The 22,371-nt window shown below is 46.6% G+C and overlaps 1 protein-coding gene across 1 annotated transcript in view; it reads right to left on the bottom strand.

Moving 5' to 3' along the window:
• Positions 1–20,382, bottom strand: part of RBFOX3 (RNA binding fox-1 homolog 3) — a 70,945-nt gene extending 50,563 nt beyond the window's left edge. The window contains exon 1 of the mRNA XM_044420029.1: positions 20,281–20,382. Coding sequence (XP_044275964.1) covers positions 20,281–20,382 — 102 coding nt within the window. The remainder of the gene's footprint in view (positions 1–20,280) is intronic.
• Between the last annotated feature and the right edge of the window lie 1,989 nt (positions 20,383–22,371).

Below are 22,371 nucleotides of genomic sequence, written 5' to 3'. Positions count from 1 at the left end.
TCTTTAAAACAGATGGTTTTGAACCTTCTGTGGCCTTGGTCAGCAATTAATTTAAGGAGTAGTCTGAGGAGATGGATGGCCTACAGGGCTTGGGTGTGGGGGAGAGAAAAATGGTAGGCCCCTCAATCTAGAGGAATGACTCCTTTATATTATGCTTTCCTGGCTCTGAAAGTGGAGCTGGTGACAGTAAAATATTCAGGAACGGGGACAGATTTTACAGTTGACCTATGATAAGCAACCCAAAATCCCACAGTCTATGAAAGGAGGAGAGAGAGAGAACTCCCCGAAATCAGACTGGCCTCGCCACAGAATCTATAAAAATACAGTTACAAATTGTATGTGGTTGAAGTTTGCAGCCAAGGTATGGGCTGCAGATCTATGGATCCCAAAGACTTCCTATGCCCTTGTCCTGGTTTCAGAGTCAGTGCTGTGAATTAGCAAAATCTTGGGCTAGCTCTGAAGGATCTATGTGCAAGTCTTTCCTAGATGTAACATTCACTGGGAGATAGATTAGAAAGGAGATGTGTTTCATAAATGATCTGAATCAAGCTTAAGCGTTGTTTCTGCAGTCCTGGGCCTGCCCCCACCCCTTCCAGTCCAGCATACCTCACAGGGCTGTTTCCAGGACAGAATCTCTGAAGAACTCTTAAGTCGCGTATGTGGAAGCATGAGGTAAAATGGAGCACAGAAAATAAATCTAGCATGGCATCCTGATTTGGGGGTTAGGCACCATGGTTCAATGGCTGATCAGATGCTTTTTACTGAGAAGCCCGTTTCAGTCCCAGGCATCCAATGCCTTCACCCCGGGTCAGGATCAGGGTCAAGGTGGCATCATACTTGCAGTGTGACAGTATCAGATAATAAATAATAGGGAACGCCTCTGCCTGAGACCCTGGAGTGATGCTGCTGCCTGTCAGAGTAAGCAATACTGGCCTAGCTGGACAAACTGACCTGATATGCAGGTGCTTTCTGTGTTCCTAGGAGTTGGTGAATGCTAATGCTGGGGAATGCTGCGAGTCGTAGGACTTCTTTTTGGCTGAGCATGCATCAGATTGCACTCTGCAGAACCAGGAAAACTAGAAATGCTCACTGAGGCTGAATCCCATCCTGCACTTCTCTCCCAATTTTCTCTCTTGTTTTACCTGTAAGTGTTACCTGACTTAATATAAACGGAACAGCGGAAGAAACTACTCTTTATCCCAATCATATCCATGTGTCCCAAAGGGCTGGATGTGGGTGGTAGTGCTTGCTGTTTGGCTCTGGAAAATAGAATTAAGGTTGATGATACGCCTGGTGGAATTTGCTAGGAGTCAACATGCTCAATTAAGGGGGATACATTTGCATTGGTTTTGGGAAACAGAAAGGCTCCTCAGCTTGCTGGGTGGGCAGTTACTGACACTGGTGTGCAAAACCTTATCTTATTCGCACCTCCTACCTCCACCTCACTTTTCCTTCATTTGGGTTTCATGAAGTGGACAGAATTCTATAAATTCTTTCCCGACAGAATTCATAGAATAGTCAAGTTGGAAGGTGTCAGAGGCTCATCTGGTACAGCCCCCTGCTGTTGCAGGACACTAAATTACACCATCTCGTTCAGATGACTGTCAAGATCCTTTTTAATGTTTCCAGCAAGGGAGAGCCCACAATTTCCCCAGGTAATAAGTTCTGCTGTAGTTCTGCTCAGACAGTACCCTTTCTAGCTTTTATGAATCTTTTAAAAATTTAGGTACCCAGAACTGGACACAGTACTCCAGGTGACATCTAGCTAGTGCTAAGTATAGTAGAACTAGTACTTTACACGTTTTGGAAGTGATGCTTTTGTTAATGCAGTCCAAAATAGCGTTTTCCCTTTTTGCAGCTGAATCACATTCCCTGCTTATAGTCAGTCTGCACTCTAGAACAACCCCAAGATCCATTTCAATTGCAGTATTCTTGAGCCAAGTGTTCCCCATCTTCTAGCAGTGCATTTGGTTTCTTGTTCCTAAGTGGAGGACTTGGTATTTGTCCCTATTGAATTTCATTCTGTTCTCTGTCCAGCCTTCTAACCTATTGAGATCACCCTGTATCTTATCTCTGTCTTCCAGGGTGTTTGCTATTCCACCCAGCACTGTGTCATCTGCAAATTTAATTATCTTTCCTTGCACTTTCATCTAAAATGTTGAAGACTACTGGTCCCAGGATAGAACCCCATAGCACCCCGGTTGTCACTTCTCCTCACTTTGAGAATGTGCCACTGATGAGCACTCTCTGAGTCTGATTTCACAACCAATCTACCTATTGGCTGCACTATCTAGCCCACTTTTTGCTAGTTGGGACACTGGAATGTCATGGGGCCCTTTGTTGATGGCTTTGCTAAAGTCTAGATAGATTATGTCCACAGCATTCCCACAGTCCATCTGGGAGGTCACCCAGTCAAAAAATGAAATCAGATTAGTCTGGCAGGATTTGTTCTTGAGAAATCAGCACTGGCTTCTAGTGATTGCTGCATTGTCTTCAAGGTGTTTGCAGACTGTTTGTTTTATAATTTGCTCTGGATTTTTTCCAGAGATTGATGTCAGACTAACTGGTCTTTAGTTCCCAGGTTCTTTTTTCTTTCTTTCTCATCTTCCCCCCTGCTTTTTTTTCCCCTTTCATGATTTCCATGGCATCAAAAATAATCCATAAAACAGGACTTACACTAACACCATGCATTCTGATGCAAACCCAACATACATGCAGATTCTTTGGCATGCAACATCTGTGATTCTACAGAAAATGGCAAAAGCACATGGATGGACAGACAGAGGGATGGTCCTGTGTGAGAGGAACATGCAGTGGCCCGCCCCCAAGCGGACACGCTCTCTCTCACACACGCACCACACTAATAGGAATCAGGAGCATAATTTTTCGTCTAATTACATATTCAGCACTTCTGAGAAAATGAGATTTGGGTAATTCAATTGGACTGAGAAACAGGGCTCTAATAAAATGGAATTTGTAACAATTCTACAGTTAAATTAGTTAAATGGAGAGGAAGGAGCTCTGGCAAATTGACCCCTTGCTCTCCTAACGACTAATCAGACATTTGAACCACATTGTGCTAACAAAGCCCGTGGGCTGCTGCAGAAACAGCGGGGAAGGAATAACTACAGAGCTGGGAAAGGAACACAGTTGAATAGGGTGTGTTGCTGTTGAGGAATTAAAGGACACTAGCTGTGGCAATTTTAACACAAAGCTGGGCTTTGCTGTACCTGTGTGTAAATCTACCTGTGTGTAGATCTACCTGTTGACACCAGAAGGGCTGCATCCTTCATAGAAGAAAAAACCAACCCATTCTTTTTTTATTGACCTTGGTGGAAATATGAACTTGGAGATTTAAAACAAGGAAAAGGGAGAACCCAGATGAATCTTATTAGATTTCTCCATTTTGTATGTCAGCTTCAATTCAGGAATTTAAAACTTTTAAATCTGGTCACTGTACAGGGAGGCTCGGCCATACCTGATCTCTGGCTATGTCTATACGAAAGCATTTCCACAAGTCGGTTTCATTTTGGATGCATTCTGACAGGCACCTAGTTTGGACTATCTACATGATACCCCTAACCTGTTCACTAGCTTCTCACTAAGGCAGTTTCACTGTCCTGCCATAGCAGGACAACTGTGTGTGCATAGTGCTTGCTTAAAGAGGAACTGTTTATTCAGCAGACCTCCCTCTCGGTTTAGATGAAGCAGGAGAAGGGAGTGCAGCCAGAGATTTCATGTCCCAGATTCTATCCTGGACCAGCGGTGGTCCTGGGTACTACATCCCCTGAAGTGCAGGGGAACAGCCCATCTGCTGTTTCTCCTCAGGCAGCACAATGTCCCAGGCCAGCTCTGCACCATCTTTCATCTTTCACTGCCATATCTATCTATTCATCCATCCAATGATCCATTATGGTCTGTCACAAAGTGAGCCGACAACTAGGGCTCCATAAGCAGCTAGATAAACACCACATCAGATGCAAGCTTCGCTACTGTGAAGGCAGAGACAGCATTCATATTCTGAAGTGTCTTGGCCGATAGTCATGGCAAGTGCTCTTAAAAGAATGAATATGGGTTAAATCCACTGTCATGTTTGCAAAAATCCTCTAGTGCAACAGGGCGTCCTCCCACTCTTCTCTCCACTGCAGCCCTCTGTGCTGCCCTCAAATCTGTTTTGGAAGGTTTCCAAATGCAGCCAGATTTTGTAGGTGTTTGGCTGATGGAATGGCTTCTGTCAGTAGAACAAGAATGTTGGATTCAGCCCTGTGAACATGGACAAGTCATGACAGATATAACATTTTTAAGAATGCTGGGCTGCTCTGGAAGTGCCCTCATTAGGATCAATCAAAATGTACCTCTTTCCCTCCAGGCTGTGGTGGGAGTGGGGGTGATTGGTGGTGGGGATATTCTGTAGGTTTGAAGCAGAAGCCTTCTGTTCATGGTGTGAATGTGCTGTTTCCCTCCCAAGATGTAAAGGAGTTTTATGCTGTTAAAAAGAATACTCCTTTTTTTAGCCAACAAAGGAATAAATAGCCATGAACCATTTTAAAACACCATTTCAAAAATATGTAGTCTACTGGAACCATGAAGAAGGTGCAAGACAGATAACTGAGCCACTGTTTCACTGAAATGACAGATGTACATCAAATTAATCAAGGGACAAATGAGCTCTCCTGTTATATTACATCCAGGAATCTCATTTTGTCCATTACAAATGGACAATTTGTAATTGTCTGTTACAGTCTGTGCATTACCTGGACTATGCAGGTATTATCCATTCCCAAACAAGCAAACACCCAAACAACAAACACTGAACACTTCAGCCCACTTCAGATCAATACACATTAGAAACTGAAGACTGAACATCAGTTCAATTGTGGTAAAGGTATGCTTTTAAAAATTTATTTAAAAAGTGTTGGAGATTCACGGCTTTATCCGGAAGAGAGCAAATGCGTGTATATCCATGCACATGGATGTACGTACATGCACGCAGGCACACAGACTTTGCTTTTACTTAATGGTTTTCCCCGAAGGCCAACCATACTTCCACATGAGACTTTTATTCTGCAGCCACCCTGCCCCACTTGCGGAATTTTACAGGCATCGAGACATTGTCTTCTTCCACTTGTAACTCTCATACACACTTTCCCAGCACTTCTTCCAAGCTTTCTCTTTCCACAAAAAAACCCATTAAGGGAGAAGAAATGGAATAGCTGCACAACATCTTCTGACTGGTAGTATACCAAAACCCCTTGTCACATACGGTGTGAAAACTTAGAGGGACAACTTCCATGGGTCTTGAGCCAAACCCCGAAACTTGCACACTGCAGTTCCTTTTTACAGGTTCTGAGCAGGTTAATTCCTCGTGACCACCCACGTCCCCCCAGCACTGACCCTCACCCTGTCATCACATGCATTCCAGTAACCAAACAGAAAAGAAGGAACACAGTTGATGGCTCAATTACCTAAAAGCAAAGGCAACTCAAGAAATCCTGGAGTCTGTCATCCTTACGCATGAGCAAATGTTTCACTCAGTGATTGATGCATGTTCAGGGTTTTGGCCCAAAACACAAGAAATCTCTAAAGGGGCTTAAAAAGTCAGCTTTACATAGGAAGGAGCATAACAGCTGGGGGTTTCTAGAGCAGCGCTGGGATTACTGGGCAGTGCGCAGGTCTTGCCTAATCTGGAATTGAGCTCCCACTGGAGAGTGAGGGTCTTAGTCTGTCCCTCTCAATCCCCCAGACCTTGTGGTGCATCAGCCGGGAGAGGAGGGAGGGAGGCAGGCAGGCAGGGAGGGAAGAAGGGTGCACAAGGCCACAGCATCTCTGATCCATCACCCTGGCAGGGCTGATTGGAAAGGAGAGGGGATCGATATGGAGCGAGAAGGTGTCGGCGTCAGGGATTCGTGGCTGTCAGGGGCTCGGAATGGGCCGGTGAGGGCTGGGGAAAGCACTCTGGCTCTGCTAGGTGGGAAAGCGCTGAAGTGGCCACTGGAAAGGGGTGGGCGATTAATAGAATCAGGTTGCAGGAACAGTGCAGTGGGGCGCACGTGCGCGCGCGCGAGGAACTGTATGGGGAAAACGACTTCTGTTGGCATTTGCAGCTGGAGGCTGGTCTGCAAAGGCAGGCGTTCCAACGCAGCTGTGTGCTGGACAGGGTCCCGGGTCAGGGAGGGCTGCGACTCAGTGCAGAGCACATCCTCCTTGCAACGCAAGGAGTTCCAGGCTCAGTGCCCCGTATCTGCAGGTATGGTGGGGAAACCCCTTCCCTGGGAGAGCCTTTGCTGCCAGTCTGTGCTGTCCATCCTGAGCTAGTAAAGCAGCTACTGAGTTTCTCCTTGTGCATCATTCTGCTGCGTAGCTGCCCGATGTGAAGGTAGCCAAGGCCACCCAACAAAGATGCCCAGGAACACGTGAACATCTGAACAGAAGAGCTCTGAGCGCCCGGTATCTTCCACTAGCCAGAGCCATGGTCAACATCATCATGCTCACAACCTCTTGCATATCAAACAACTCACAGTCCTCCTAAAAAGTCTCAAAGCTAACCCTTGTGTGCAACAACCACACATTTGGCACCACCAGGGACAATCCCTCGCCTGCTCCCAGACACAGGGCTACCTCCCTGCTGCCCAGAGAACCCTGCCTGGCCTGACCTGTGCTGTACTGTACGCAAGGGAGCAGCCGCCTCTGCTAGAAACAGTGTGGGCTGCAGGTGAAGACGGCTCCAAGTCCACAGCACGCCGCGCAGCTGCAGGATGAGCCTGGCTTTATGACGATCATGTGCATCCACCAAATTGAACGCTGGCTCGGCTGCTGAAGTCTGAGGTGGACTGTCTGCCTTCTAATATGCCTTGAAGTGCTATATGAGAATGTGCACTTACCTTTTCATTTTTTCCTTACTAAGATCAAAAGAGGAAATTTTAAAAAGGAAAGGAAAAAAGAACGCTGCTCCGGTGATGGAGAAAGGGGAGATTTCTTGGTGACCTCCAGAGGGGAAACTCAAGCAGCATAAAGAGTACCATGATTGTGAAGAAGAGATACGCTTGGACTGATAGCAGTTTGGGTGCTTCCAGGTCACTTCTGGTGTTGCAAATATGTTATGTGCATCTTCACCCTACACTTTCCTATTTGTGTTATACAAGTATCTCTGCAGGAGCAGCCAGAGAATGCGGAATATTGTAAGCCTGGAAAGGCTGAGTGGAGTCTAGAGAAGCTTGTGGCCAAGAGGGGTTCGTGAGATGCTGGCCTCAAGAGGCCTGGGGGTGCTTCTCCTAGTGCTAACACTCAGAAGACACGGTGCAGCAATTCCGTCTCTTTCGCCTTGGATGGGTTTTTTGTTCCAAGGAAAAAGATGGAAGAAGCGGTGGGAAAACACAGGAGGGTTACAAGTGGAACACCACGTATCAAATCCATAAAATTCTATGAATGAGGCAGAATGAGGCGTGACAAAAGTCTCATCTTGAAGCACTGCCCTCTGAATAGCCGTATCACTTGATCTCACAGCTTCCTGCTCTGAGCGTATTTGAGAGAGTTGGCTACCTGGAGAACCACAGGGTTAAGCACAACCTGACACTCTCCCTAAACAAGGAGTGTTATTGAATCCCAGTGCCTGGTGTGAGATTGGGCAGTCTGGATTACGTGGAGGGGCCTCTGCAGAAAAGCTATGGGAATTCTTATGCCAATGAGAAGGAACAGTAATTGTTGGCAATTACTCTAGGAGGATAGCTCCCACCTCAATCAGGTGCAGCCATTGCCTTTGCTTCTTAGTCCAGGACAACCATATTGCAATATGTATCTAGTTAGAATTTCATAAGAGAAAGGAAGAAATGCAAGGAAATGCTGAGTTTCATTTGCAAGCTAATTAGTCTAATTAACTCTAATTAACTCCCTACAACATGCAGTTCTCAAACCAATATGCTGGCTCATTCTATTTCTTCCTTCTGCTTATTCCTTCCAGAATGGTTCCTTTTTTTTTTTTTTGGAGGGGGGAGGGGCACCTATGTCAAGCTAGTCAACTTGCCACCCTGATGGTCAAGAACCTCGTGATGCTTCTTTTTAATCAAATCCACCGGTTCTCAGGGTGGGTGATCAGAGACAGTTGTTAGGGGAGACTTCCTCTCCCAGTGTGAGTCATGGTTTAGCCAGAAGCCTCATTTCTACCTTGTAATCAATGGGGCAACCCTTTATTTTCCCACAGGCTGTTTCATGCTGGTGAATTCGCTTCATCCTTTGTAGCCTACCATACACATATCTAAAGTTACTATACCTTTAAATTTTGTCAGGTATCTGTGGGTCATAGTTGACAGTGTATAGCTGGAGACATGAATTCTTTTGTGAAGTAGATAAAGAGGCATGTCCCCATGTACATTACCTTGGGCTGACCAAATCTGATAAGTAAATATATATGTTGGTTCATTCTGAGAACACTAAACTATATTCTCCACTTGGTGAGATTTTAGTTGATCCTTGCCTGGCTTTAATTCATTTGAAGAACAATAATTTTATTCTTGAATTTATCAGTTCTTGCGAGCCTGTTTGGTGAAGGCCTGGCAATGAACACACTTGTCCATGCGATGCCCGTCACCAAGACAGATCAAGCAGAGTGAGTGCATGTCCGTGGACGGCGTCTTCACGCAGCACTGGCCACACCTTCTAAAAGCAAAACACGGTGCCATCGAGGAGAAAGTGAAAATGGAAAATAAGGGTAAGAGAGACGATAGAAGGGTTTAATTTTTTGTTATTTTTTTTTACGTTTTGGGGGGATGAAATGTGTGAGTGTAGGGGAAAAGGGAGTGCGAGGATAACGTTTGTGGTGAAGGTAGGGATTGAGGTCTATAAAGTATTTGAGTAAAGTTGTGAAGATAAGTTTAAAGGTAAGTGAAGTGAAAGAGGTTTTCTGAGGGAATTGAATCAAACTGAGAACCCGAGGCTCAACAAATGGCAGTCGAAAGCAGACTGGCGAGAGGGTGGGGACTCCATCCATTTATATGAGGGGGAGTGCAGTTCCCGCCAAAAACCGTGCTATCTGAGAGAATCTTCCCAAAACAGGCACTGTGCAGGCGCAGCACCCATATGTGTGACGCACAGAGACCACAACAAAGAACAATTATTTTTAATCTTGAATTTAAAGTGCATTTTGAAGTACACAAGGAGTGAATTGGTAAGGAACACTGAAATTTTCCCTGTGCACAGAGGTTGAATGCAGCGCCACTCTGCATCCTTTCCTGCCTGCTCACCCTGCCCCAAACCTGCTTTGGGCACAGAAATTCCACTCCGACAGCTGGATCCTTCCGCTGGTCGAACCACCATGCTGGATCCAGCACCTCCTACCATGATTAGGGTTGACTTGTGTCATCCTTGCTAAAAGGTTTATCCACAACTGGCTTAATTAGCAAATTCCTCGATTAAGGCTTTAGCTGTTTAATCAGTAAGGACAAATTTTAATGAGCTGGGTAGTATGTTAAAGGCAGATGCTTTTAAAAGCCTGTACCGGTTCTGGTGAAACTGCTCAGGGCAGGCCCTCCCATTGGGCAGAGTGTGGTGGCTGCTTCGGGCAGGCAAGTCTGGGTGCCACGATGAGCCACTGCATCCATTATACTTGTCCCGTTATTGCCGGGAAGGTGGAAGGAGAGGTGCTTGGGAGGCGTCTTGCCGCAGGTGTTCAGGCAAGTGTTAGCTACACGACACTTTGCCTCGTGTCAGTAGTGGGGGCAGGGGGGGGGGGTTGCTGCTCTGCCTCGGGCAGCAAAATGTCCTGGGCCAGTGCTGCCTCTCCCTGCTGCAGCAGCTGAGCAAGGGAACATTACAAATAGCCTCTCCTCCTGATAATGGATGGTAACTTTGGTTTGTTAAACTGTAAGTCATCTCGCTGTCTTCATTTTCTAACTCAAACAGCAATACTGATGTTCAAGAAATGCATATATATTTTTCCAAATGTTTAATTGGTGAGTCTGTTAAAGGGGAGATGATTAATCAACGAAAGTGATTTAGCACAACCCTGGCAATAATGATCTGTACACAACATCCGTGACACGGCAGCAAAAAGCCCTTCAGCACCAAGAGGCAATGTTATCTAAATGCTAAATTATTTTATCCTTTGCTGTGGTGATGGGGCAGTGCAAGCGCCCAGTGCTGGAGGCTGTCCAGCTGGGGTCTGATGCTCTGGAGTCACTGTGGCTTGGCCGCAAAATGCATCCAGCCCCTGTGGACACTGCTTGCTTGAAAGCAGAGAAGAACCTCTTGGGCAGCCTTCCCCAACCTGGTGCCCTCCAGACTTTTGGACTTCAGCTCCTGTCAGCTGCAGCCGGCATGGGCACCGGCCAGGAATGTTGTGCTCTGTGGTCCCAGGTCAGGGACAGCAAGACAACCCTGAAGGATGAATCAGAGGTTTTAGTTCTGCTGGCAGGCCCAAAACTAGCTAAGGGCAGTCCAAATACTTTGCATGCTATGGGGAAAGCGGAAAGAGAGGAAAGTGAAGGAAATAGAAAGAGAGGATGTATCTGCTTCCTGAGGCTATAGGAAGTTTCACTTGTGCCAAGTTGCCAGAACAAGGATTTTAGCTGCAAGAAAATTCTGTTTCTCTGAATCTTCTGTCCTAGCCTGGTCTATGTTACACATTGCTTCAGCCCTTCTCCTCAGGTCCTTACCTGAGCTGGGCTTCCAAATTCCCCCAATATTCTTGCTTGGGGCCGTTCCTCCTCAGGCCTCTTATTCAGACTGTCTTCTCTGCCAGAGATTGTCTCATTCCTTGTAGAAAGTGCCCTGTGCCAGGGATTACATTCTTGCAGGATCTGATCCAAGCTCATCCAGAAGCTTGGATGGGATCCCTGCTGATTCAGTGCAAACTCCATCAGTAATGGACATGTATCTCAAATACAGCAAGAAGGTTGCTCAGAGCTGGCAGAAGCTCTCCAAAGATGGCGTAGCTGAGAGCCAGCTGGAGCTCTCTGGATTCAGTGAGAGAGCTGGCAGGGAGAAACCCAGGCTAGGACATAGTAGGAGGGGGCTTTAAGTGGGCTAGGACCTTCCCCTGAACTGCAGCGCCATCCACTTCCTCATGCACTTTGCCAGATGCCCAACTGCCTGATTTTGACAGGACTGCCTTCTCTTGCAAAGACAAGGCGAACAGAAAACAAACACGCAGCCTCTCCTGCCCCAGAACCTCTTCCAGAACAGCCACATAAGCCAAGTGGGAGGGGTCTCAGGGTCTGCATGGACTGCAACAACACTCCTGGGCAGAGAATTCACAGAACTGAAGTATCTCATGTAGAACACAAAATCTTGCCCTGTAAAGAGAAAGTCCCTGATATTCATACCAATGAAGAAAAGCTGGAATGATGCAGGGCATTTCCACAAGCTAATAAAAGTGTGGGGGTTCCACTGGGAAAGAAGTGGGAATTCCATACAGCACAGTTCCTTTCCACAGCCCTGTTGTCTGTAAACATACCCGTGCCATCCTTCCTTCACCTCCATTAGTCTGGTCTGTTAAAAAGTTTGCATTACTCTCCTGTCCCCAATTCGCCATGTTAAAATTCTTAATTAATGATAACAGCTGAATTGAGGCTGTTTGGGTGGTAGAATGTTAATTCAGGATGCTAGACCCTGTAGCAGAGTGAAAATTAAAGGGGAAAAGATAGCCTTATCCAACACAGACATCTGTTTTCTGTTGCAGTGTGACAAAATAGAGGAAATATCCTGCTTCAGCATCTGAAGGCCGACCACAGCAGTGCTTGGAATGCGGTGGGATTCCTCATCAGGAACCAGGGACAGCGGGTGACGCATCTGCTCTCAGGGGAACATTAGGACGGGGTCTGTCCAATGCCCTTCTATCCATGGATACATAGTGAAGATGACGATGATGCCACTGAGCAACTACGGACTGATTAATCCACCCTGCGCACTTAACCATATATCTATGGAACTAAGGAATGGCATCCCACATTAGGATTGCAGGCAGGCTGGTATCTAGCTTGCTCTCATTGCAGAAGTCGCTTCATTTTTAAAATGAGAAGGAGCTGGGCTCCAGCCTGCCTGGAATCCCAACTTGGCGGTGGCAGGGGCAGGGGGGTGGGATTCTTTAGTCCCACAAGTATATGTATTATTTTTTTTTCTTTTAAATTGTTATATTGTTATTGTTTATGTATGTTTTTCTGTATTTTTTTGTGAGCTCCCCTGAGGCTTTGTTGCAATGGGGGTGACATAGAAATGTTTTAAATAAATAAATAAATAAATAAATAAATATATGGTTAGCACAGGGAAAACTGATTTTGTGCAAGCTTGACAGTGCTCTTTATGCCAGCCCGATGGGTATTAATAAGGTCCTCCAGAAAGTCAGATGGTTGATGGGTGGGCTGCTTATATTCCATTTCCCCATTTTTTCACCCACCAGTGACTACAGAAGCTTACAGACAACTGTATTTTGAGAAAAGTTGTGTCCACGGCATGAGCAGGGACAGTTTCAGAAAGAACGGGCCACTCTTGGGGCGGGGGGAGGGGGGTTTGACAGCTCCAAAAAGTCGCTTCCTGCAGCCTGAATTTGGACACCGGTGTCCCAGAACAGCTGAGCTATGCCAAAGGACACAATGAAAGAGAGGGTCTCTCTTGGCCTGAGGCCTTCTTTCTCACCCCCCACCCCAACTAACCCCCAGCAGCACCATGAGGCAGTCCGTGGCAGGGAGAAGGTTCTCTTTCCCCCTTTGTACCCTAACACTATTCAGCAGACTGGTTGTCTCCACATTATAGGGAAGGAGCAAGGATAAGCCTTTCCCGCTGTTTGTGAAGATGGCCACCTGCACTGCTCTTCCTCCGTCTGCTGGCAAGTGCAAGCAAGCCTGACCCTGTCATGGGTTTATCCTGCCTGATCTTGTGAGACAGGCCTGCAGAGGCCATGTGGAGCAGGGTGGGGATCCATTAGGATCCTGATTAGCCCTGAATCTCTGGGATGCCCCACCACTCTGCTCTTCATGGGTACAGAGGGACAGCAACGGCGGATTAGCTGCCTTTTCGCCTAAATGTGCTTCCGTTCTTGCTGCCCTGCATTTGGATTTTTCAGCCTGAGATTTTTCCTGGAATCAAATGCCCTCTTCCCTCCTGTCCAAACAACTATTCTTACAAATAGGGGTCTCCTTATGGGAGGTGGGATCCTACAAAGGCACACATGCACAGAGGGAGTGGGGAAGAGGGAGAGACTTTAGGGCATATATAAATGGGCACGTGCAAATTTAAACACCTTTATTTGTCCTGTGGTGGGAGCCCTGGATCTTTACCTTTCCTAACACCATTCCTGCTGGTCTGCTTGTGGAATGGCTGATCATGCAAACAGAGGGTATGTGTGTGTGTGAGACGGGGAGGGGGGGAGAGAGAGATCCCATCTCTTGCATTGCCATCATAGAAAGTCCGCAGGGAGGACAAAAGCACAGGAGGATTTCTCTCCCAAAGCCCTGAAGGTTGTAATGGCAGTAGCTGAGTCAGGTTTTTGCTGGACTCAGCCAAAGGCTCACCCGCTGCCCAGGCCAGCCAAGCAACGCCTTTGGCCCGGGGGTGAGGTCTGCAGGGCCCAGCTCCCTGGTGCTGCACTTCCCAGTGAAATGGGTCGTCTCATCTTGGGACGAGAAGGCACTGTGGACCCTCCCTTCCCTGGCCGTACATATCAGGACTAAGAGATGCCAGGGCCAAACTGTCACACCCACATTCACAGATAAACACAGTACAAGCTCCAGGGTTAACTTCTGGGGTTAGAAGTAAAATATGCGATCACGAGCTGAACCCGAAAACTACTCTCTCTCGTAACTCTCCACTGGCCAGTACAGATTAAGAGACTGCATAGTATCTCCGCATATGTGGCCTTTCCATCTTTAATTCTTCTGCTGGACTAATATGACCAAGTCATGAAATCCAGGAACTTCTCACAGCCAAACCAGGTTATGTTGCCTGGAAGCATAAGCAAGCCTCGGATGCTGCGCGTGATGATGGCACAACATCTCAGACTCCTTTCAAAGAGAGAAATATGGAACATGTCGGAGAACAACACTGAATTTGCAGGATGGTTCTGCCTAGTTAAAATGGCAACGGCATCGTCATCACACACGCCTCTCCCTCAGCTCCACCTCAACGCCACCCATAAAGCGAATGTGGCAACTAAGCGAAGAGAACTGATAGATGCCAAAGGGTGACGATAAACATGAGAGTGTGCAGAAGGGAAGGTTCTTCCTGAATTCATCAATAAGGTCAGAGTTGCCCATCAGAGCTTATTTCGTTCTGTATAACCTTGTATAAAGAATAAAGCTGGGGTAAGCCCTCTTAAATGTAAGGGTGCTTCCAGACAAGACTTGTGCAGTGGCTTTGCAGCACTTGGACAGTTTTATTGGGGTCTAGAAGTTGGAGCCAAAAAAGACCAAACACCCACTCCCCCAAAAAAGCATTTGCTAAGGGAAAAAGATGGAGTAGATGTGCGGTATATTTCATTTGGTAGTGCTATGCGTTCCCCATCTGGAAGCACCCTCAGAGTGAGGCACTGTATTTCTGAATTTACAGAAAACTCGTGATATTGTTTTGAGAAGTTTTGATGATGGGGGTGCCTATACAGAAACTGCAGTCTGTGAGAAAGTGCAATGAAACAGGATGTGAGTTATGTGAGTATGCATGAGGCTGACAGCATGTGCCTGCGTGTGCAGGGGTCAAACAACATAAGCAGGTGTAACTTAAGTGAACATGCACACCGTCACATTAGTCTGAATGGGGTCCGTTTACCCACAGAGACACAGTATGTTCCCACTATCACAATTTTTCTTGCTTCTGTAAAAGGAAAAAAAAAATGCTTCCAGTGATTAAGCAGTGTGGCCTAAATAGCTAAATAATCACTAACTCCCATTTAATCTGTTCTCTCTCTCTCTCCCCCCTACTGTTTTTTCACTAACTCTTTATTAAGAGAAAGCTGGTTTGCAACGTAAACTGAAAACACAGTGGTAACAAAATCAATTGGCAAAATCTGCTATATTAACCTGTGTTTGAGAATATCTTGAAAATTCAGAGTGAAAAATATTTCCTTTGGCCCAGCTGTGTCTGCTACCCAAATGCTGTTTCATGGGTGAAGGGCCCGGGGAGAAAACAGGATCCCAGCTAGGCTGTGACTGTCAAAACTAAAGAAAAATGAAAGGGGTAAAGAGGCAGTAGCAAAGATAGATAGATGAATAGGAAAGGATTTCACTTGCAACAATGTGGTTAGCGATGAAGGAACATTTATTCTCTGGAGATGTTTAACCTGGCGACATCATTTTCCCCCTCCTCTAAGCTGCCTTTAAGCTATGGCAATTTTCTGTTCAGGAAGGCACTGTCATTTTAGAGATGCACTCTGCTTGGGGTGACCCAAGTGCTCTCCAGGATCCTCAGCAGCCTTCAGACTTCAAACAACATGTGGTGGCATGTGAGCATAAATTTAACATTAGCTTTGACCCACTCTGCAAATGAGCACACGTGAACGGAGCCACCCATCGGCTAGAGGAACCGCTGCACACATTACCGGATACCGAGGGTGTTTCATGGTGCATCTTGCACCGCGTGGGCCACCCGAAAGGCTGCGTGCTGCAGAAACCACGCAAGATTTTCTGTCCTTCTTTCCTAATGAGGTTGAGGGCCGTTTTGAAACACCAAGCAACTCAGCGGGATGGTGGCAATCTCTGCCAGGTATGCAGCAAGGGGAAATGTTGCCACAATTGTAGCAAATTTCTCAAGATAGCTTTGCGGCGTGTCCCCCCCCCCCCCCCCAATGTCTGATTTAGCTCAGTCATTCACTTCTGGTGAACCTATTTTTCTTTTAGCACAATGGGACTTACAAACACTTCCCTCTCCCCCTCCCAGTATCCTACTACCTGTGCCCACGAGGAAAATACGGTTCAGCGGGTGGTTTCTGCATGTCTGGCAGGTGATGGCACACCAAGCGGACACCTGTGCAGTTCAATTCCCACAGGCCTGGGATGGTGGCAGCCCCGCTCTGCTGCCCTTGCTAACTGCAGGAACCATTCCACCACTGGCCCCAAAGGGTGCTGGAGTTTCTCAGACTCTTGGCTATTCCTGAACTTGCGAAAACATAATTTTGGAGACATAGAAATACGAATCCGTCACTAAACAATCTAAAGCATGGACAAGGGACAGAGGCATTATTTCTAATGAAACTGAAAAAGAAACATTCTTGTCTTTTAATATGGCTTCTGCTCTATTCTTTCAAGAGATAATTGCTGCTCAAGCATGCGTGTGTGCGTGAGAGAGAGAGAGAGAGAGAGAGAGAGAGAGAGAGAGAGAGAATAATTATGGCTACTGATGCTCTTATTTCTATCCCACTTTCCATGGGCAAATCCCTACTCACACATACCTCTTGTAAGGAAAGAACAAGTATGTGAAGTGAACCGAGTTTTAGAAAAACACTTGTGCACATCAATTCAAAATTTGCAGGTGCAGATAATGAAAAAATGATTTTGCAAATAATTCAGCTTTGGATTTTATTGTTACAGTTTGTGGATTTGTTATTTTCTCAATCAAACCCAATCATAATTCTACAGTGGAATTTGCTGTGTGGATCACCTTGCCTTACTGAATGAGCATAACTTAATAATGTGAAATATAAGGGATTAATTAATATGAAAGTGATTCAACTAAAACTTTGGCTTTACTAGGGGCTGAATAAATCAAACCTAATGAGCCAAATGTTCAAATTTTATTCGGGCACTGGTAACACCTAATTTGTTTCAGCCCTGCCGTTTACTAGTGGCGTTCACTGCCAACAGAGTCTGGAAATTCACATCGGCATTCAGTCTGGCCATTAGACACACAATAATAATCTTTAGCTCCAGCAATAAAGGCCTACATGTTCTGCCTATTTCTACACATCCACACAGATGTCACCCATTTATTTAAAATTGGTACCATCATATGTATATAATTAATGCATGCACAAACATATATGTAGCATCCATTGAAAATGCATGCTGATTTATTTAGTCTCACACCTGTTACTTATCTACACACAGAAGAATTCCCACCAGCCAAACCACAGCTTCTCATTTCTTAAATCCATTCTGAATCCCACTGTACTGCCAAATCATACACAGTTGCTAATAAATGTATGTAAATACTGTGGCTGCATCTCTCCTCTTCCAAACAGATCCGATAAAAGAGTATATTATACAAACATGTACACACATCCATTCAGAGGCACACCAAGAGTGCCAATCAGTTAACAAGGGCTACTGAAGGAGAGGCTGATTGTGTTTTTATTAGTGCTTTTCATCTTGAGGTTCAGAGAAGGAGCTGCTTGAACACTTAATGGGCCTGTGGGAGATAAAGGGTCACTAGAGATTGTGTCAGAACACCCTTCTGTGTGTTGCATCTATGAACTTATATACAAATGTTTAAAATGCACAAATATAGCCCAGTTATGACAAGGCATATGATGAGGGATCACTGCTAAGGTTGAGGCAAAATGTTAATTTGCGGTTTCACTTTTGGCTGCTTTTTCTTTAAAATTAATGACATTCACTCATGGTCACTGTGTTAGGGTACTGACAGAGATAGGATATTAAATGGAATATCCTTCTCAGTAAATAAAATACTGACTGTTTCTAAGGAATCCACAGAACAAAATGGATGTTTGAAAGGGCAGGATCAGTCTTACCCTACTCCAGAGGCAGTCAGATGAGAGCTACTGTTGGCAGATTTGGGGCTCCATTAAAAGGTGCCAAATGGCCAAACTATCTATTACTGGGGCACAGGTGGAAGGGCTCCACTTGCATTTAGTGCCTCAGGGGCCAGAATGTCTTGGGCTGGCCCTGAAATGCAGCCATCCTGCTGTCCACATCCAGCTCTTCCCAATCAAGATACAAGATAGTGACATACTGATTGCAACTGTAAACTTGGGACCATCTCCTGCCTGCTGGTAGGCCTTCATTTTATGGATTAGGTAATTTAAAATACAAGATTTTCACCTGGTGGAGGTTTGTTTATAGGCCCCACTCCCTGGAAAGCAGAGTTCTCAGGCAGTCGCTCACAACAAAATGTGGTTTGTTACATCCTATATAATGTTAGAAGTGGGCTCTGCCCAGGGCAAGGTTAAAGACAACATCCAAGCCTAGAGTTACTTTGAAATCCCCCGAAAGAACCTTGAGCTACAGAAAAACATGGCAGAGAACCCACGCTCAGACACATGCACCGAGGCCTCCCAGGAGCCAACCCCAGAACAAAGTGGGGACAAGAAAAACACTCATGCCGCAAACTGCAGGCTTCGGAAGAGTCTGTGCACAGGCCATCTGCACGCGTAACTCTATTGCCCCTCATATTTCGTTTGCGTTGAAATGCTGTTTTAAATTAATATGCATTTCAGATGCAGAATAATGACTGCTGCCAAACATGAGAGGATCTATGTCAGCCAAACCTCCAAACAAAACAAAACACCACCCCAAACAAGTCACCCACTCACCCCAAATATATATAGTCTCTCCAATACCTGAAAATCTGAATCTAAAGTGCAGGAGGCTGGGAAAAAGCAAAGCGGGAGGGGAGGCCAAATAAAATCGAAGGGGCTTGAGAAAGGCTAGGGAAATGAAGCTGCTTGGTGAAACCGCTCCTTCCCCTAAATTCCTCTGTGCTGGTGCTGTGGGCTCTAGCCACTCATTTAATGAACTTGCTCACAATATTCCCTTGCCCAGTCTAGGGGAAATGCAATAAACACTAGGCTAAACGTGTCCATGCAGCTTTGCTGAAGAGTTAGCTGACTGAAGTGCTACGCAGTGCGACCAAAAGCAGGAACCCAAAGGGATTCCTCCAAGAGAACACCCTCCCTGTTTTAATCATCTTAGCCCAGACTGCCTTCTAGTTCCAAACAAGAGAGATTCCCACAGTGCTTCTCTCAAGTATTCATAAATCCCTCATGCAACTGATTGGAACCGAAGGATATTTTCTGAATGAGTCTTCCTTTCCGCAGGGAGTCCCAACCACAAGGAGGAAGATACCAGAATTTATAGGAAGACCCCATCCAAAACCTCTGTCTTTCTCTAGGACAGGTAATTCTGGGTTTCCACTCAACGCATGCTCAGCTCAGAGGACACCATCTTTCAGAGAATTCTTCTTTTCTAGACTGTGCTGGAAAGAAGAAGCACCTATCTTACTCTGCAAAACTTGAAGAAGTCCTGGGTCTGAGCTGGCTTGTCTCTGCAGCTTTGAAGCCTTCCATTTAAAGATTTTAAAGGATTACAGCAAATAGCAATTGCATTCTTTCTTTTGCTTAAAATCTTAGGACAAGCCCCCACCCCAGCCCCCAAAAAGCTTGTTGGCCATGTAGATCACTGAGTGCTAGTGGTTGGGATGCCACATTTTAATTTTTATTTTTAAAGAACTCTTGCATGCACAAATGGAAAGCTTAGCACAGCTGGGAGATGGGGCTTTCCGATGCTGCAAGGAGGTTTTTGAAGCAGTGGCTTCCTTTCCTCTGGAGATCCTGGGGAAGGAAGCATGTGCAGCTCCAGGACCAGAGTGATGAAGTGCACGGAAGTGCAGTGGCACTGCTGGTGGCGAGGGTGCGGGCATGGCACTCACGCCCCCTCCCCCCACCGGAGAAGTTAAGGAACTAGACTCACATTGCAGTGAGATTCTTCAGCTGAGGGAGACACGCCTGGGATTCAGCTGGCAATACCAAAGCTGGCTGGAAACAGGGTTGCAGCACTTTGGAGGGCCAAGTTGAGACAGACAGAGCTATATTTTAAATGACTTCACACATATACATATAGAAAAGTCACATCCGAGCACCCTGGAGGCAAAAAACTGACTGCAACAGAAAAGCAACTAGAACAGAAGGAAAAGGAAAAAAAAAAAAACCACACACACACATCATTTGATGACACAGATTGTGTTCCGAACAAAGATCCCTACAAAGAGATTTTGCTGGTGCCGTAAACATACACACTCTCCATAGACAACACATTCACCCCCTTTTCTAGAAATGCTTTTCTCAAAGTTGCATATATCTGTAGCCACATTAGCAACGTGAAAGCCCAGGAAAGTGTCCTCTCCTTGATCTCAAGCTCACAGCCGATGCCACAATGGCATGTCAGCTCCTCTGCAGCCAGACGGCACACAGGTGCTACCCGGGAACCGTTCGCAACTCATGTGACAACTCACAAAGCCGGACGTGCCCTTCGGGGGAACAGGGAAAGAAGGGGTGGCAAAAGCCCTGACCTTTAGCTCCAGGGAATTCCAACCACGTGGGAAGCAGGAGGCACGAAGCGGAGGACTTACCTGCTGGAGGTAGAGGAAGGCCGGGGGGCAGGGCAGGGAGTGCGGGAGCAAGGCTGAGTTGGAGACCAGGAGGCAGCCCGAGTTCGCCATCGAGCAGAGCATGTGTGGCCGGCAAGCCCAGAAGCGGCTGTGCTGGCAGCTCCCTCTGCTCCCAGACCCTCTGCTTCTTCCCTTCACAGTACTTGCTTTTTCTCCGTGTGCCCCCCCCCCCCGCTTCTTTTGGCAGCTCCCCCGTGCGGAGCTATTTAAGAAGGCTCCATCGGAGGAGCTGCATGCTGTGCCCTCAGCTCAAACGGAGAAGGAGCAGCGTGCAGGCTGAGAGTCACTTGGTGCCATTAGACGAAGCTGCTGAATGAATGCATGGTCTGCAAAGGGAGCGTGTGTGTGTATGCGCGCGTGGGGGGGGGGAGCAGCGGAGGGGGGAGCAAGGGCTGAGAGGCGGGGGAGTCCCCTGTGCATTCAGACATCAAACAGCTCGCTGCGAAACCAAGAAAATCCGGAACAGCTGAGCCTGCACTTAACCCCTCACCTACTGCGGCTCTGCCTCTTGCCCTGTGATAAATAGGCCACCAAGCAAGCTTCGACACTCAACTGGGGTACCGAGCCCGGTCGCCTGCTGCCTAATCTTGTGTCAGCCCAGGGAAACAAGACGGAGGTCTTGGCAGTAGCTCCAGCAACATAATGCAGAGACCCACAGTGAAGGAATTTGGACCCTCCTCCTAATGTTTCTCTCCACCTTCACCCCACCCCAAATCCCCGAGGGCTGGAAGCACCCCTAGGATGCAGCAGGCCTATGCACAGCCTGCCTAGCATAAAATGCTGGGTCTCAGCCCACACAGTTGGTCCAGTCTCTCCCCCTCTCCATCCTCCTCGCACTCGCGCACGCGCGCGCACACACACGCACACACCAGTGTCCCAATTTTATGGATATCTTGTTTAGACACACTGATTGACACAGGAACTTGAATGGCCTTCATACACTCAGAAAAAACTGTTTATCAAGGAAAAGACAGCCAGACAAGGAGACCTGGATTCTCACACGCAGATGCCTGCATCAAAGGCCTTACATACTCTGTGGTCAGACACGGACTTGCACACCTACAAGCACGCATTATTATTGCATGCCAGCCCCAAGCAGATGGAAGCCAGCTGACCTCTCCTGAAACAGGAGCAGAATTTGGCAAGTGATGCATTTGCTAGATTATTCCCGAGTACTGGGTAGCATGACCCATAGGAGAGTAAATGGATCCCAGCTCATTGCACGGAGATAGTTCCCAGCAGATTTTGCAGGAGCAGGAAGGTATTTCCTTCTGCCTTCCCCCTACTAGGCCTGGGCTACCTGGGAACATTCTTGTCCAATGTCAGGGTCTTTTGCAGCTGCCAGAAGCTGCCAAGCCTGAGCATGTTTTCAACTTTTCACCACAGGCTGCTATTTTGGTAGGTCAGATTGTAGCAATCACATCACATAACTCCTCATCATTCAGTATGTGTGTAATCAGGCTTCAGGAGCACCAGTATCTCTGCCCCATACTCTGGTTCTATAAACTGTGGATGAATGTTGAAATGTTTTTGCCATACTTCCTGTTAGCTTTCTGGGTGAGATGGGAGCTGGTGGGGGTGGCTGGGGGCAATGGCAGCAGCCCTGCAAACATACTGTGCAACATACAACACATGCTCCTCTTGTCTTCGTAAGGTCTTGAAGTAGGATGGCCAGCAGAAATGGCTAGAAGCTGCAGAGTTATTTAATTATTGTTCCATTCCTTGCCCCTTTATGTGTACATGGATCATAAGACACATGGAAAAGAGGAAGATGTAGGTATTTTTGTGCTGACAGATTTTGATTTGAAAAGATCTGGTCTCTGAGCAAATGCAGAGTGCCTTTCTATTCAAGGGAGCACACTTTCACGACCGCCTAGTACCTTAAGCGCAGAGCCTTTAAGCATGTGCAAAGTATCTTAACTTGAAAAAGGAACCAGAGTCTGCTGTAAAGCACCATCCTATAAAAGAGGATATTAAACCAGTTAAGGCCCACAGGACATGGCTCAGTGCTCCATGTTATGATGCTCAAAGATGAAGGAAGAGCCTTTCACA

This window comes from Varanus komodoensis, unplaced genomic scaffold (genome assembly GCF_004798865.1).
Source record: "Varanus komodoensis strain SLA01 unplaced genomic scaffold, ASM479886v1 scaffold11, whole genome shotgun sequence".
Taxonomy (NCBI): Eukaryota; Metazoa; Chordata; class Lepidosauria; order Squamata; family Varanidae; genus Varanus; species Varanus komodoensis.
The sequence above is the reverse complement of the archived record's forward strand: the minus strand, read 5'-3'. Positions and strand labels throughout refer to the sequence as shown.